The 15,073-nt window shown below is 39.5% G+C and overlaps 1 protein-coding gene across 7 annotated transcripts in view; it reads right to left on the bottom strand.

Annotated features, from left to right (window-relative positions):
• SPDYA (speedy/RINGO cell cycle regulator family member A) overlaps nt 1-15,073 on the bottom strand; it is a 49,699-nt gene that overhangs the window by 14,089 nt on the left and 20,537 nt on the right. For all 7 annotated transcript variants that reach the window (XM_051839950.2, XM_017340848.3, XM_051839952.2 and 4 more), the window contains one exon: nt 1,962-2,256. In XM_051839950.2, the coding sequence (XP_051695910.1) occupies nt 1,962-2,256 (295 nt within the window). The remainder of the gene's footprint in view (nt 1-1,961; nt 2,257-15,073) is intronic.

Consider the following 15,073-nt stretch of genomic DNA (forward strand, 5'->3'; position numbering starts at 1 on the left):
GGAGACCAGGAAGAAGCTCCTGGCTCCTGGCTCCGACCTGGCCCAACCCTGACTCTTGGAGCTGTTTGGGGAGTGAACCAGCAGATGGAGGATATCTCTGTCTCTCCTTCTAACTCTGCCTTTCAAATAAATAAATCTAAAGAAAGAAATGGACAAAGGACCTGAATAGTCCTTCAAAGAAACACAAATGGTCAACAAATATCTGAAAAAGTGCTATTACTGGCCATCAGGGAAATACAAATCAAAACCATAACAATACCTCACCTCCCTTCGAATGGCTATTATCAAAAAGAAAGTAACAAATACTGGCAAGGATATGGAGAAAGGGTAAGTGTTATACATTGTTCTTACGAATTTAAATTAGTACAGCCACTATGGAAAACAGTATGGAGATGCTTTTTAAAAATTAGATGTAGAACTACCACTACTGGATGTGTATCCAAAAGGAAAGAAAATCAGTCTGTCAAGGAGATACCTGGACTTCCATGTTCATTGCAGCACTATTTGCAATAGTGAAGATATGGAATCAACCAAGATGTTCATCATCAGAGGAATACATAAAAAAGTAATCTATACAGAATATTATTCAGCTGTAAAAAAAGAATGAAATCCTTTCATTTGCAGCAAAATGGATGAAACTGGAGGATATCATGTTAAGCAAAATAAGCCAGACACAGAAAGACAAATACTACATGTTCTCCCTCATTTGTGCAAACTAAAAACAAATTCAATTTGAACACAGAATGGTGATTACTAGAGCTAATTACTGGGGTAGGAGGAGGGACAAGAGGGAGTCTGGTTAATAGGGACCAAATCAGAGTTAGATCAATGGAATAAGTTCCTAGTGTTCTATAGCATAGTGGGAAGAATACAGTTCACAATAACCCAGTATATATTATATGAACAATTAGAAGAAGCAGCTCCAAGCCTCCAATCATAAAGTCAAAGAAGACGCAATGTTTATTATCCTAAGTACACACTGTATACATGTATTGAAATATTACATTGTAGCCCTAAATATGTACAATTGTCATTAATATTTTTTTAAAAATTACTTGAATGAGAATGATGTTATGGTTATATTCCCAGTTAGTATGATTTACTTTTTATTTGAGAGGCAGTCAGAGAGAGAGAGAGGGAGAGATGGAGGGAGAGGCCTTCCATGCGCTGTTTCACTCCCCAAATGGCTGCAATGGCCAGAACTGGAGCCAGGAGCCAGGAGCCTCTTCTGGGTCTCCCACATGGGTGCAGGAGCTCAAGCACTCAGGCCATCTTTCACTGCTTTCCAAGGCCACAGCAAAGAGCTGGATTAGAAGAGGAGCAGCTGGGACATGAATCAGTGCTCAAATGGGATGCTAGCGCTACAGGTAGAAGCTTAACCTACTAAACCACAGCACCAGCTCCCCCATATGATTATTTTCCAACTAATAAAAGATACCATTGTTGAGTCACTTAAATCCCAATGAAAATGAAATATGTAAATAAACTGATACTTCCACCATGTCAAGATTAAAAATCAGGTTTCAAAGTCTCAATAACAATAAATGGGAAAGAGTTTTATGATAAATGAAAAAAGCAGGCCTAGATTAGTATGGTTCCAATTTTGTTAGAAAATATATAGAACGAAACATATAATTGGATGATGAGATTACAGGTAAATTTATTTTCATCTTGAAATCCTTTTTGAATAAAATAAACAGTCCAAAACAATGGTTTAGGCTCTAAAACTTGAATCTCATGGTGCATTAGGTTTCACTTTTGCAGTAAAAAAAAAAAAATCCTTTAGTTAGGCCAATAAAGATAGGGACACAAGACAAAATGTGTGGTCACCGAAAGGGGGAAAACATTCAATACTAACGTAACTTACTGTTGTAGTATATAAATATGCTCTCTGTGGGAACTGACTAGAGCTCAATAAATAATATGTATAGATCTAATTCTGGCAGGTAACTAAATCATACCTTGAGAATAGTTATATGCTTGAGAAGGATCAGCTGTTATACTCATTGATAATGAGTTATGTGATTCCTGAGAATGTTTCTCCATCTCGACTGTATCACTGGATGAAGATGATGTTGAAGACAATCCTAGTCTAACGTATCTTCCTTTTTTACCACACAGTGAACAATCTACTGGCGTGGCACTAGGTCCCCTGGGCAGTTGAACTTCATCTCTGTTGTAGTTTCTGACAGCTCCACTGTGATGCACAGAACGTTCTCGTTGCCAGATATAATGGGTTGGTGCAATGGCCATAACCTACAGTGGAAATCTTATTTTTAGAATTTTATATTTTAAAACTTAGCAAAGTATAAAATTATAACTCAAGAAGAGCTGTCCCTAAAAGTGAGATAAAACTCTAATTTATTTATTTATTCATCAGAGAGAGAGAGTGAGCTCCCATCTGCTGCTTCACTCCTCAAATGCCTACAATAGCCAAGACTGGATGTGGATGAAGCTGGGAGCCAAGAACACATCCAGCTCTCCCATGTGAGCCATCACTGCTGCCTCCTTGGGCCTGCATTCGTAGGAAACTGTGGTCAAGAGTCAGAGCCTGGAATCCAACCCAGGCACTTCAATATGAGACTTCAGCATCCTAACCAGTGTCTTAATCTCTAGGTCAAATGTCCATCCCCAAATTAACCAATTTAAGACAACAACAAATCACCCTTCGATAAGGCAATCTTAGTATAAAGTGATTGATTGCTTGTATCATTAAGGTAATAACTGGCAAAGTACTTAATTATTTCAAACAGTAAAAGAGGACTGAAGCAACCTTCCAGGTTGTCAGATTACTTATTAATTCTGAATATTCTAAATTTGTTAGAGATAGTATAATTAGCCAAAAACAAGACACAATTCTTAACTTTGAAATATGTTGGGTTAAACATTTTTAAAAACTGTTGTTCCCGACTATTAATCTTAAAATGTTTGCGGTTGTGGCAAAGTGTATGGTGAATAAGAACACAGGTAAGTTACTTAACCTGTGTTCCTCGGTTTCTCACCTGTAATATGGGGATAATAGGAGTGTAATTTACAGAATTGTGAGGACTAGATGAGGTACTGTTCACGAAGTACTGAAGTCTTCACCACCTGTCAGGCACTGTTCTATAAGGTTTACTAAGACCTGAGCTTTAGAGTTGATACACTTAGTTTCTTATCCTGGCTCTGCCACTTACTAGCTCTGTGATACTGGGAAGGTTACCTGTCTTTATTTATTTTTGTTTTATCTGAAAGTCAGAGAGTCAGTCAGAGATCTTCCATCCACTGATTCAATTTCCAAAGTCCCACAACAGCCAGTGATAGGTCAGACTGAAGCCAAGAGCCAGGAACACAATCTACATCTCCCACATAGGTAGGAACCCAAGTACTTGAACCATGTCCTGCCGCCTCCCAGGGTGCACATAAGCAGAAAGCTGGAATCAGAAATGTAACTGAGACCTGAACCCAGGCACTCTGATGTGTGACACGGGCATCTCAAGCAGCACAGATAAAGTAATCTTCCCAGTATTATACAGCTAGCAGGTAAGTGTCTCACCTGTCACAACAAATGCCCATCAAGGCAAGTAACCTTTCTGAAGCTCAATTTCTTCATCTCTAACATGGGGATACTATCTACCTCACAGGATTGTTCTGAAAATTACATGAGATACCCCTATGTAAAACCCTTATCACATAGTAAGCATCTGGCAATTTAAGAAGTCAAAGTAGGAGAAGTATACTTTGTGTTGACTTCACGAAATCTAAAACTTTTAAGCAAAAATCTCTAGTTGCAGTATAAACTACCCAAAGTAAATGAGAACTGTAGCATGTGAGAGCTAAACATAAACCTTATTAATTTTCTAGACTGACAAATTTCAAACTGCTCTGAAAGCCTTGAGGTTTTGGAGAGGTGTATTAGTAGCTCCAGGAAGGGCAAAGGGAAAACATAGTAGATAGAGCTCAGTTTTGGGAACTGTATCAAGTTTTATTTGGAGGGAAAGAAGGATTTTTACTGTAAGACATAAAAACTTAAAGAAAAAAAAAACAGATTTGGACTAGTTCCCTCAGAATACAGGATTACTATGGCCTCTTCCAACATAATAGCACAAAGAGTATTTTTTTTTTTTTTTTTTGACAGGCAGAGTGGACAGTGAGAGAGAGAGACAGAGAGAGAAAGGTCTTCCTTTGCCGTTGGTTCACCCTCCAATGGCCGCCGCTGCAGCGGGCGCACCGCGCTGATCCGATGGCAGGAGCCAGGATCCAGGTGCTTTTCCTGGTCTCCCATGGGGTGCAGGGCCCAAGCACCTGGGCCATCCTCCACTGCACTCCCTGGCCATAGCAGAGAGCTGGCCTGGAAGAGGGGCAACCGGGACAGAATCCGGCGCCCCGACCGGGACTAGAACCCGGTGTGCCGGCGCCGCAAGGTGGAGGATTAGCCTATTGAGCCACGGCGCCGGCTCAAAGAGTATTATTTTTAAAGTATATTTTAAGATTGAATTTGTTTTATAATCTACTTCTTAAATCCTTCAGAAGTTTCCAACCAATGACACATAATAAACTTACATAAAGAGTAGAACCAAATAAAGATGTTTACTCTAACTATAAACATTTCCTTAACAAGTTAAACCGATTAAAGTCTTCCTAAGGTGAAGGAGTAGAATATTAGAATTTATTTCTTGTATTTTTCTTCAATACTTCTGTACTTTTATCTGTTTCTCATGTCTGTGATGTCTTCTCCATGTGTCTTAGTATTGCTTTTCCCTAGAGCTCCAGCTCAAGCCCTATATTTCTAAAAATTCCAGCTTAAATATTTTCATGTCTTATTGTTTATACTATTTTTTTACTTTTTAACTTTTATTTAATAAATATAAATTTTCAAAGTACAACTTTTGGATTATAGCGATTCCCCCCCCATAACCTCCCTCCCACCTGCAACCATCCCAACTCCCACTCCCTCTCCCATCCCATTCTTCATCAAGATTCATTTTCACTTATCTTTATATACAGATCTACTTAGTATTTACTAAGTAAAGATTTCAAAAGTTTGCACCCACACAGAAACACAAAGTATAAAGTACTGTTTGAGTACTAGTTTTACAGTTAATTCACATAGTACAACACATTAAGGACAGAGATCCTACATGGGGAGTAAGTGCACAGTGACTCCTGTTGTTGATTTAACAATTGACACTCTAATTATGACGTCAGTAATCACCCAAGGCTCTAGTCATGAGCTGCCAAGGCTATGGAAGCCTCTTGAGTTCGCCAACTCCAATCTTATTTAGACAAGGCCATAGTCAAGGAAGTTCTCTCCTCCCTTCAGAGAAAGGTACCTCCTTCTTTGATGGCCCGTTCTTTCCGTTGGGATCTCACTCACAATTTTTTTTTTTTTGCCACAGTGACTTGGCTTTCCATGCCTAAAATACTATCAAATACTATCATGGGCTTTTTAGCCAGATCTGAATGCCTTAAGGGCTGATTCTGAGGCCAGAGTGCTGCTTAGGACATCTGCCATTCTGAGTCCGCTGTGTATCCCACTTCCCATGTTGGATCATTCTCTCCTTTTTAATTCTATCAGTTAGCAGACATTAGTCTTGTTGTGTGATCCCTATGACACTTAATCCTATCATTATGATCAATTATGGACTGAAACTGATCATTTTGACTAGTGAGATGGCATTGCTACATGCCACCTTGATGGGATTAAATTGGAATCCCCTGGCACGTTTCTAACTCTACCATTAAGGGGTAAGTTGATTGAGCATGTGCCAATCTGTCTATTGCTGAAAGTGGAGTATTGAAGTCCCCCAATACTATTGTATTGGAGTCTAAGTCTCCCTTTAAGTTCCTTAACATATCTTTTAAATAACCCGGTGCCCTGTAATTAGGTGCATATACATTTATAATAGTTACATCTTCCTGTTGAATTGATCCCTTAATCATTATATAGTGCCCCTATACCTATTAGATAGCTCCCTCTCCAGTATGTCCTAAATCCAACTGGTTACTAAGTAATGGTAACTTTTTAGTACTTCTATTTCAGTCTCATTAGCACTGCTATCAATCTGAATCTCATGCTTGTCTCCTCAGCTACAGAAACTCCTGAGCAGTTTCCATGATGTTTCTGATAATGGCTTTCTTCTGCATATGGTTATTTGATTATTCTGTCCAAAAACACTGATTATTTTGCATCACTGCTTTTGAAATTCTAATCTGGAGCCGGCGCCGCGGCTCACTAGGCTAATCCTCCGCCTTTTGGCGCCGGCACACCGGGTTCTAGTCCCGGTTGGGGCGCCGGGTTCTGTCCCAGTTGCCCCTCTTCCAGGCCAGCTCTCTGCTATGGCCAGGGAGTGCAGTGGAGGATGGCCCAAGTGCTTGGGCCCTGCACCCCATGGGAGACCAGGATAAGTACCTGGCTCCTGCCTTCGGATCAGTGTGGTGTGCCGGCCGCAGCGCGCCAGCCGCGGCGGCCATTGGAGGGTGAACCAACGGCAAAGAAAGACCTTTCTCCCTGTCTCTCTCTCTCACTGTCCACTCTGCCTATCAAAAAAAAAAAAAAAAAAAAGGAAATTCTAATCTGGAATCAAGTAATAGCTAACACAAAACTCAGCTATGAAGATAATGTAGCATCTAAGAGCACAAAACCTGAATAGAGAAGAGCTTTCTCAATTTTTTATCTCCTACGATACATAAAGGGGTTGGAGTTGGAATCCAATACTCTCACTGAATAGTCACACTCTCTTATCCTGTGAATCTGACTAGAAATTAAGTCATGACCAACAAAAATAAATTTAACTCAAAGAAGCTGAATTCCAAAAGGTAACCTTATCATAAGAAGATAGTTAAGATCAAGGTAAGTAGTAAAATAGCATTTACTTCTTTTAATACATGGTTTTCAAGTTAACCATAAACTATTTCTTTTCAAAAAACAGATTTGAGGTAGCTGAGAAAAAGGAGAAAAATCCATTAAACTGAGACCCAAAGGGAAAACTGGGGTTAAGGGTGCAAGCACACTGGTAATAAAATTGTACTAGAGTTAATGTGGCTCAGGATAATTACCTGGCTCTTAACTTCTTTGTAATCAACATTGAACAAAGGAGAGAAACAAATTATACAGCTCATTATCTCAAAGAGAAGCCTCTGTTTTTTGGACAGTGGTAGATAATGAAAAGAGTTTAAGTGTAACTAGCTCTGTCACTTAGAAACTTTATGCTGGTAGACAAATCACAGTCTAGGACAGTTTTTCATTTGTGAAATGGAAAGAATATGTATGCTATTTAATTCCTAAAATAAGATAAAGATACATTTTATAAACTACCCAAATATGAGTAGTTTATTGGAGGCTAGATGTCAAAGAGAAAACAGAACCCTGGGAAGTCGTTAGATGTGAAGTCAAATTCTGGCCTGCCACTTATTTGCATGACCTTGAGTAAATCCAAACCTCCTTGCTCCTGCAATTTTGTCAACTGCAAAATGATAATTACAACACTCCTACAGGTATTTTTGTGAGACTAATAACTTATATGAACATTTATAATTTATAAAGCACTATGCAATCAAGTGTTACTACTGCAAGCTAGTTTGTAGCTACTATCCTGAGTTTTAGACAATAGGACTAAAGAGATGTTTTGTTTGGCAATATGTCAGTACCAAGCTTTCAAGAATAAGTGCATGGAATGCTTAACTAAATTTCTAACACATGTCTTGGTACTTCAGCAAATGTTAGGGCAGGGATGATGTAATTCTTAATAAATAACCCCCATACACTGAATTTGTTCTGTTACTCAAAAACTAACTGATGAATGAACACTTAATTGAACAGGATAAAGTCTAGGCAGCTGTCTTTTCTATGCATCAATATGATTCAAGCATACCTAGTTGGAACAGCAGAAAGACATCTCATCTATATGCCACTGGGGAAACGGGCAGTGCAACGCGAGTGCAATGAAGAATTATAGTTGTTCTACTTCATGGATAAGTAGGTACAAAAAGTGGTGGAAAGGCTTAAGTTTCAAATATTTATTGAGTGCCTACTACATGTCAGGCACTGTTCTATGTACTTGAGATGCAATGAGAACAATGACCTTGCCCTCTTGGAATTTATATTTTAATGGGAGAAATAGACATTTGCAACACAAATAAATAAAAGTATATTATATGGTGGTTGAGTGCTATGATGAAAATTAGAACTGAGAAATTAAGAGTAATAGCAAGATATACTACTTTTAACAGCTTTATTGAGATAGAATTCAAAACCATACAATTCACCCATATAAAATGTACACTTCCAAGACTTTCTGCATACTGAGTTATATAATGGTTATCACAATTTCATTATCCCATAAAGCAAGCAGTCATTCCTCATTTCTCCTCCTGCCCCACTCAGCATCTGACAACCATTTAAAAAAAAATTTTTTTTTTGACAGGCAGAGTGGACGGTGAGAGACAGAGAGAAAGGTCTTCCTTTGCCGTTGGTTCACCCTCCAATGGCTGCCAAGGCCGGCGCACCGCACTGATCCGAAGGCAGGAGCCAGGTGCTTCTCCTGGTCTCCCATGGGATGCAGGGCCCAAATACTTGGGCCATCCTCCACTGCACTCCCTGGCCACAGCAGAGAGCTGGCCTGGAAGAGGGGTAACCGGGACAGAATCCAGCACCCCGATCGGGACTAGAACCCGGTGTGCTGGCGCCGCAGGTGGAGGATTAGCCTAGCGAGCCATGGCGCTGGCCCAACCACTAATTTTTTTTGTAAATTTATTTTATTTATTTGAAAGAGTTACAGAGAGAGGTAGAGCCAGAGAGAGAGGTCTTCCATCCGCTGGTTCATTCCCCAAATAACCACAACAGCCAGAGCTGAGCTGATCTGAAGCCAGGAGCCAGGAGCTTCTTTAGGGTCTCCCATGCAGGTACAGGGGCCCAAGGAATTGGATCATCTTCTACTGCTTTCCCCAGGCCATAGCAGAGAGCTGGATCAGAAGTGGAGCAGCCGGGACACAAACTGGCACCCACATGGGATGCTGGCACTGCAGGCTGCAGCTTTAACCCACCATAGCACCATAGCGCTGGCCCCGACAACCACTAATTTGCCTTTTGTCTCTTTGGATTTACCAATTCTGGACATTCCATATAAATAGAAATCATACAACGTGTGATCCTTTGTAACTGACTTCACTTAATGTTTTCAAGGTTTGTCCACATGGCAGCTTTTTTAAAATTATTATTAAAGTCAGAATTAGAGAGGGAGACAGAGATCCTCTATCTGCTACTTCAGTCCCCAAGATGGCTGCAACAGCTGGAGCTGGGCCAGGCTGAAACCTTCATTTTCAGGCTCTCCCATGTGGGACCAGGGGTCCAGGTATCTGGGCTGTCTTCTGCCGCTTTTCCCAGGCCATTAGCAGGGAGCTGGATGGGAAGTGGAGCAGCTGGGACTCAAACCAGTTCCCACATGGAATGCTGGCAGGTTGCAGCTTACACCAAACCAGCCCCAACATGGTAGCTTTTATCAGTATTTCATTCCTTTTAATTGCAAAGAAATATTCTATTGTATGAATATAGTATATTTTGTTTAGCCATTCATTGGTTGACAGACATTTGGGCTGCTTACACTCTTGGTTATTATGAATAATACTATTATGAACATCTGTGTTTTATGTGGACATAATTTTCATTTATTTTTGGTATAATGGAATTGTTGGGTCATATAGTAATTCTATTTTTAATTCTTTTGAGGAACTGTCAAACTATTATCCAAAGCAACTACACCATTTCATACTTCTGCCAGAAGTATATATGGGTTCTAGAATCTCCACATCAATGCAAATATTCTTTTTAGTCCTAGTCATCACAGTAAGTGTGAAATAATTTCTCATTACGGTTTTAATTTGAATTTTCCTGATGGATGGTACTGAAGATCTTTTTAAGAGCTTTGTAGCCATTTGTGTAACTTCTTTGAAGAAATATCTATTCAGATCCTCTGCTCACTTTTTTTTTTTAATTCAAAAGGCAGAGTTAGACAGAGTGAGTGAGAGATTGATTGTCCATCCATTGGTTCACTTCCCAGATGGCTGGAACAGTGGGGGCTATGCTAGGCCAAAGCCAGGAGTCTGTAGCTTCTTCCAGATCTCCTATATGAGTGTAGGGGCCCAAGGACTTGGGCCATCTTCTGCCTTCCCAGGCACATTAGCAAGGAGCTGGACCAGAAGCAAGCAGCCAGGTCTCAAACTGGCAGCCATATGGGATGCTGGCATCACACGTGGTGCTTTTACCCTCTATGTCACAACACTGGCCCTATAAAAATTAATTTGAAAGGCATATTTACAGAGAGGGAAAAAGAGTCTTCTGCCCATTAAAATTTTTGATTTGTAAGAGCTTTGTGTTCTAGATACAAGTCCATTCTCTAGTTCATTTTGCAAAGAATTTTCTCCTAGTTTGTGGGTTTTCTCTTCACTTGGTATCCATGAAGGACAAGTTTTCAATTTTGTGATGTTCACTTTATATTTTCTTTTGTTGCATTTTTTGTTATCCTACTTAAAAAAATCATTTAGTATCATAAAGATTTACTCCTATGTTTTCTAAGAATTTTAGCTTTAAGTCTTATATTTAGATCTTTTATCCATTTTAATTTGTACATACAATGTAATAGGAATCTAGCTTTATTCTTTGCATTCAGATATCAAGTTGTCTCAGCATTGTTTGTTGAAAAGGCTATACCTTTACTCAATTTTCTTGGCACACTTATCAAAATTATATTAATCATAATTTTGAGAATTTACTTCAGAACACTTCTATTCCACTGAGGTTAATATTTACATATGATGGTAAGGAAAGGTCTTTGAGGCAATATTTAAACAAAATCCTGAATGTAGTGAAGAGTAAAGAATACTAATACCTGGGGGAAGACTGTTTCAGGTTTTGGGAATGGCAAGTAAAAAGACCAAGGTAAGAACGTGCTTGGTGGAACAGTGTAACTGGAATGGACTGAGCAATGATGGGAGATGAGGTCAAAGCCATAAGGGAGGAGAGTTGGTGAACCATGTAGAACTATGATAAAGACTTTGCCTTATTCTACGTCAGGTGATCTTTTGAATAGAGGACTCATGTTTGACTTATTTAAAAAAAGATTTACTCAGTTGTTGTATATAGAGGGGGGTTAAAAAAGAATAGAGGGGGAGGAGGATTATAAAATAGATTATTTGGAAGGTTATGGTGACAACTGTAACAACAGTTGGCAAATTCAGGTGTTAGTGATTGAGGTGATGAGAAATGGTAGGATTCTGACTATTTTTCAAGGTACAGGTGTATAAAAAAAGTCAAAGGTTAACAGGTTTTTTTTTTTTTTTTTTTTTTTTTTTTTTTGCTTGAGTAACTAAAAAAATAGAGTTGCTTTTTATTAACAGGTAGGAGATTACAGAAGGAGCAGTTTTGGAGTTGTTTGGGAGAATTAGGAATTCAATTTAGGCATGTTCAATTTAGGCACTGTCTAGTTGAGGTAGCAACTAGACAGTGAAATATGAACAGTTTGATATGCAGATCTAGAATTGGCAGATATCTGTTAGCTATATTAAAGCCTTGAGTGAACAAGAACATGTAGTAAGGCGAGAAGATCTAAGACGAAGCCCTGGGGCACTCTTAATGAGGATGGTGAGGTAGAAATGAGCAGCAAACAAAAAAACATGGTGTCCTTGAAACTGAGTGAAGAGTGTTTAAGGAAAAAATGAGGGATTGTGTCAACTGCTGCAGCTCTTTGTGTAAAGTGGGGACTAAGGACTAATCTTTGGATGACAGAGATGTGACAAGTTTCTAGGAGATAAGAGAAAATATATACATAATTGGTACAAGGACAATTGGGAAAAAAGGAAGTGGAAATAGTATAGACAACTCTTTAAGGGGTTTAGTTATAAGAAAGGACAGGGAAATGTGGTGGTAGCTGGGAGATGAATTTTTTTAAATGATGGAGATCTTAGATCAATTTTGTATTCTGATGGCATGATCCAGTAAGTAGAAGACACGAAATGCTAGAAATGGGGCAATTACTGGAGTGATATCCTTGAGGGCAAGAAAAGATGAGATCTAGTGCATAAGCAGAGAAAATGAACTAGGATAGGAGCAAAGATAGCTCTTTCACAGTACCAAAGTGACAGCAGAATATACAGGTCCATGTGCTGCTAGGCTGGTAGATGTGATGGGAGCATGTTGACATTCTTTCCTGACTGCTTCTGTTTTCTCAGTGACAGAATGCATTATTGTTATCCACAGATAGTTAGGACAGGGATGGGAGATATTGCAAGGACACTAGATGTTTGACTTCATTAAATTTAGCTTATAAACTGTAAATAGGAGGCAAATAAATAAATTTCAGTTTTGTACAAGGAAACAAAAAAAGGTATAGTGACAGAGAATAAAAGGATTAAATTCACTTAAATCATGAGATAAAAGTTCCATTATCTTTTAAGGAGTATTGAAAAGCTTGAAAGTTATATATATAAAAGGAATATAACAAACATTTGTGTCCCTAACAACTGGAATTAAAAGATGTTAATAATGCTGCATTTGCTTCAAGCTTTTTTTAAGTTAAGAGAAATAACAGTTTGGTAAATATTAAGTACTCATTAATTAATATGTATTTAATGAATGATTACATTCTATAAATGTTAAGGAACACCCAGGTTATCCTGCAAGAGGCAGTAAAAACTTATATAACTTTGAACTCAAAATTTAGACTTGGAATAAATTTTAGTGGCAGTCTAATTTGTTTACCTGAATCTCCTATATGACATAAACAGCTGTTTTTTTAAAGATTTATTTACTTATTTGAAAAGAGAGGGAGGCAGAGAGATTTTCCATCTGCTGGTTCATTCCCCAAATGGCCACAACAGCTAGGGCTGGGGTAGGCTGAAACCAGAAGTCAGAAACTCCATCCTGATCTTTCATATGGATGGCAGGGGCCCAAATATTTGGGGCATCTTCTGAGGCCTTCCCAGGCACAATAGCAGATCAGAAGTGGAGTAGCCACAACTCAAACTAGTGTTCTGATATGGGATGCAATTGTTGCAGCTGGCAGCTAAACCCCTCTGCACCACAATGCCAGCCCCATAGCTGACTATTTTTTAAAATTCACTACTGACAGGAATCACTGCCTCTAGAAGAGTCTATCTATTTCGGATAGTTGTTAGAGTAATATTCTTCATGTTGAGATACTTTAGTTTGCCTTTTTGTTTTTCTATTCACAGATCTTAGTTCTCTTCTTTATAGTCATAAAAGATAAATGAAATATTCTGTGATTTTTAAAATATTTGAAAACATCTAGCAAGCTTCCTGAAACTTTTCATTATATCCTAATCCCTTGTATTATTCCAGATGACATTTTTCTTTTGTGACCTTCCTCTATTCATGTTGCTGTCCTCTGGATATTCAGTTGTTTGCTTGTGTTCGTCTTCAAGTGTGACATTCCAAAGTCAATGCCATGCTTTAGGTGTAATGTGATTATTACCTCCTCTTTTCTGCAGTCTAAGTCTAAACTTTTGTGTAAGTCCCATCATACAACTGAATTTACAGCTTCTAAAACTTTTCAGTCTTTTGCACATATGCTATTTTTTTTTTTTGGACAGGTAGAGTGGACAGTGAGAGAGAGAGACAGAGAGAAAGGCCTTCCTTTGCCGTTGGTTCATCCTCCAATGGCCGCCGCGGCCGGCGTGCTGCGGCCAGCGCACTGCGATGATCCGATGGCAGGAGCCAGGTACTTATCCTGGTCTCCCATGGGGTGCAGGGCCCAAATACTTGGGCCATCCTCCACTGCACTCCCTGGCCATAGCAGAGAGCTGGCCTGGAAGAGGGGCAACCGGGACAGAACCCGGCACCCCGACTGGGACTAGAACCCGGTGTGCCAGCACCGCAAGGCGGAGGATTAGCCTAGTGAGCCGCGGCGCTGGCTGCACATATGCTATTAAATCACATCATTCTCTCTGGCTCTTTCATAATCTAGTGCCAGCAGCTGAGGTAATTCTGGGTCCAAAAGCACACATTAATATTGTTGTATTAAAATGTTAGTCATAGTATCTTGAGAGTGGACAGGCTGTCTGCCATTAGATAAGCCACTGCCATTCCTCTGCCCTCTTGCTTTTGGTATACAATCCATCTTAGCTGACTGTTCCACGATGCTTGAAACATTTATTTATCTATAAGATTTATTTATTTACTTGAGGAGCAAAGTTATATAAAGAGGGAGAGACAGAGAGAGAGGTCTTCCATCCACTGGTTCACTCCCCAAATGGCCGCAAAAGCTGGCTGATCTGAAACCAGGAGTTTCTTCTGGGTCTCCCACACAGGTGCAGGGGCTCAAAAGCACTTGGGCCATCTTCTAGTTCTTTCCCAGGCCAACAGTAGGGAGCCAGATTGGAAGAGCAGCAGCTGGGACTGGAAACTGGTTCCCATATGGGATGCCAGTGCAGCAGGCTGATGCTTAACCTACTATGCCACAGCACCTGCCCCTTGAAACAGTTGTTTTTTTTTTTTTTTTTTTTAAATTAGAGTGTTTGAATATGGCTCACCATCATATCCAAGGACAATAGCAGGTATACAAATTATTCACTCCTTTCCTGAGGAAATGGTGACCAAAAATATATACATTACAGAACTCTTTCAATTCCTTGTAATTGTAATGAATCCCGTTTAAATACTTCAGTGAGAGCCCATTAATTTGGGTGGGGCTTATACAACCAACTTTTCATCTTTTTCTGTCGAATTTAATCTTGTAAACATTCAGTCGATTGTAGTTGCTGTCTTTTTTTTTTAATGGTGTTTTGAATTTTGTTTAAGATTTATTTTATTTATTTGAAAGGCAGAGTGACAGAGAGAGAGAGAGAGAAAGAAAGAGAGAAAGAGAGAAAGAGAGAGAGAGAGAGAGACCGACCTTCCATCTGCTGGTTCACTCCCCAAATGGCTACAACTGCTGGGGCTGGGCCACGCCTGAGCCTGGAACTTCTTCCAGATCTCCCACATGGGTGGCAGGGGCCCAAGTACTAGCGTCACCTTCTGCTGTTTTCCCAGGGGTGTTAACAGCAAGTTAGATAGGAAGTGGAGCAGTAAGGATTTAAACTT

Source organism: Oryctolagus cuniculus, chromosome 2 (genome assembly GCF_964237555.1).
Source record: "Oryctolagus cuniculus chromosome 2, mOryCun1.1, whole genome shotgun sequence".
NCBI classification, from domain to species: Eukaryota; Metazoa; Chordata; class Mammalia; order Lagomorpha; family Leporidae; genus Oryctolagus; species Oryctolagus cuniculus.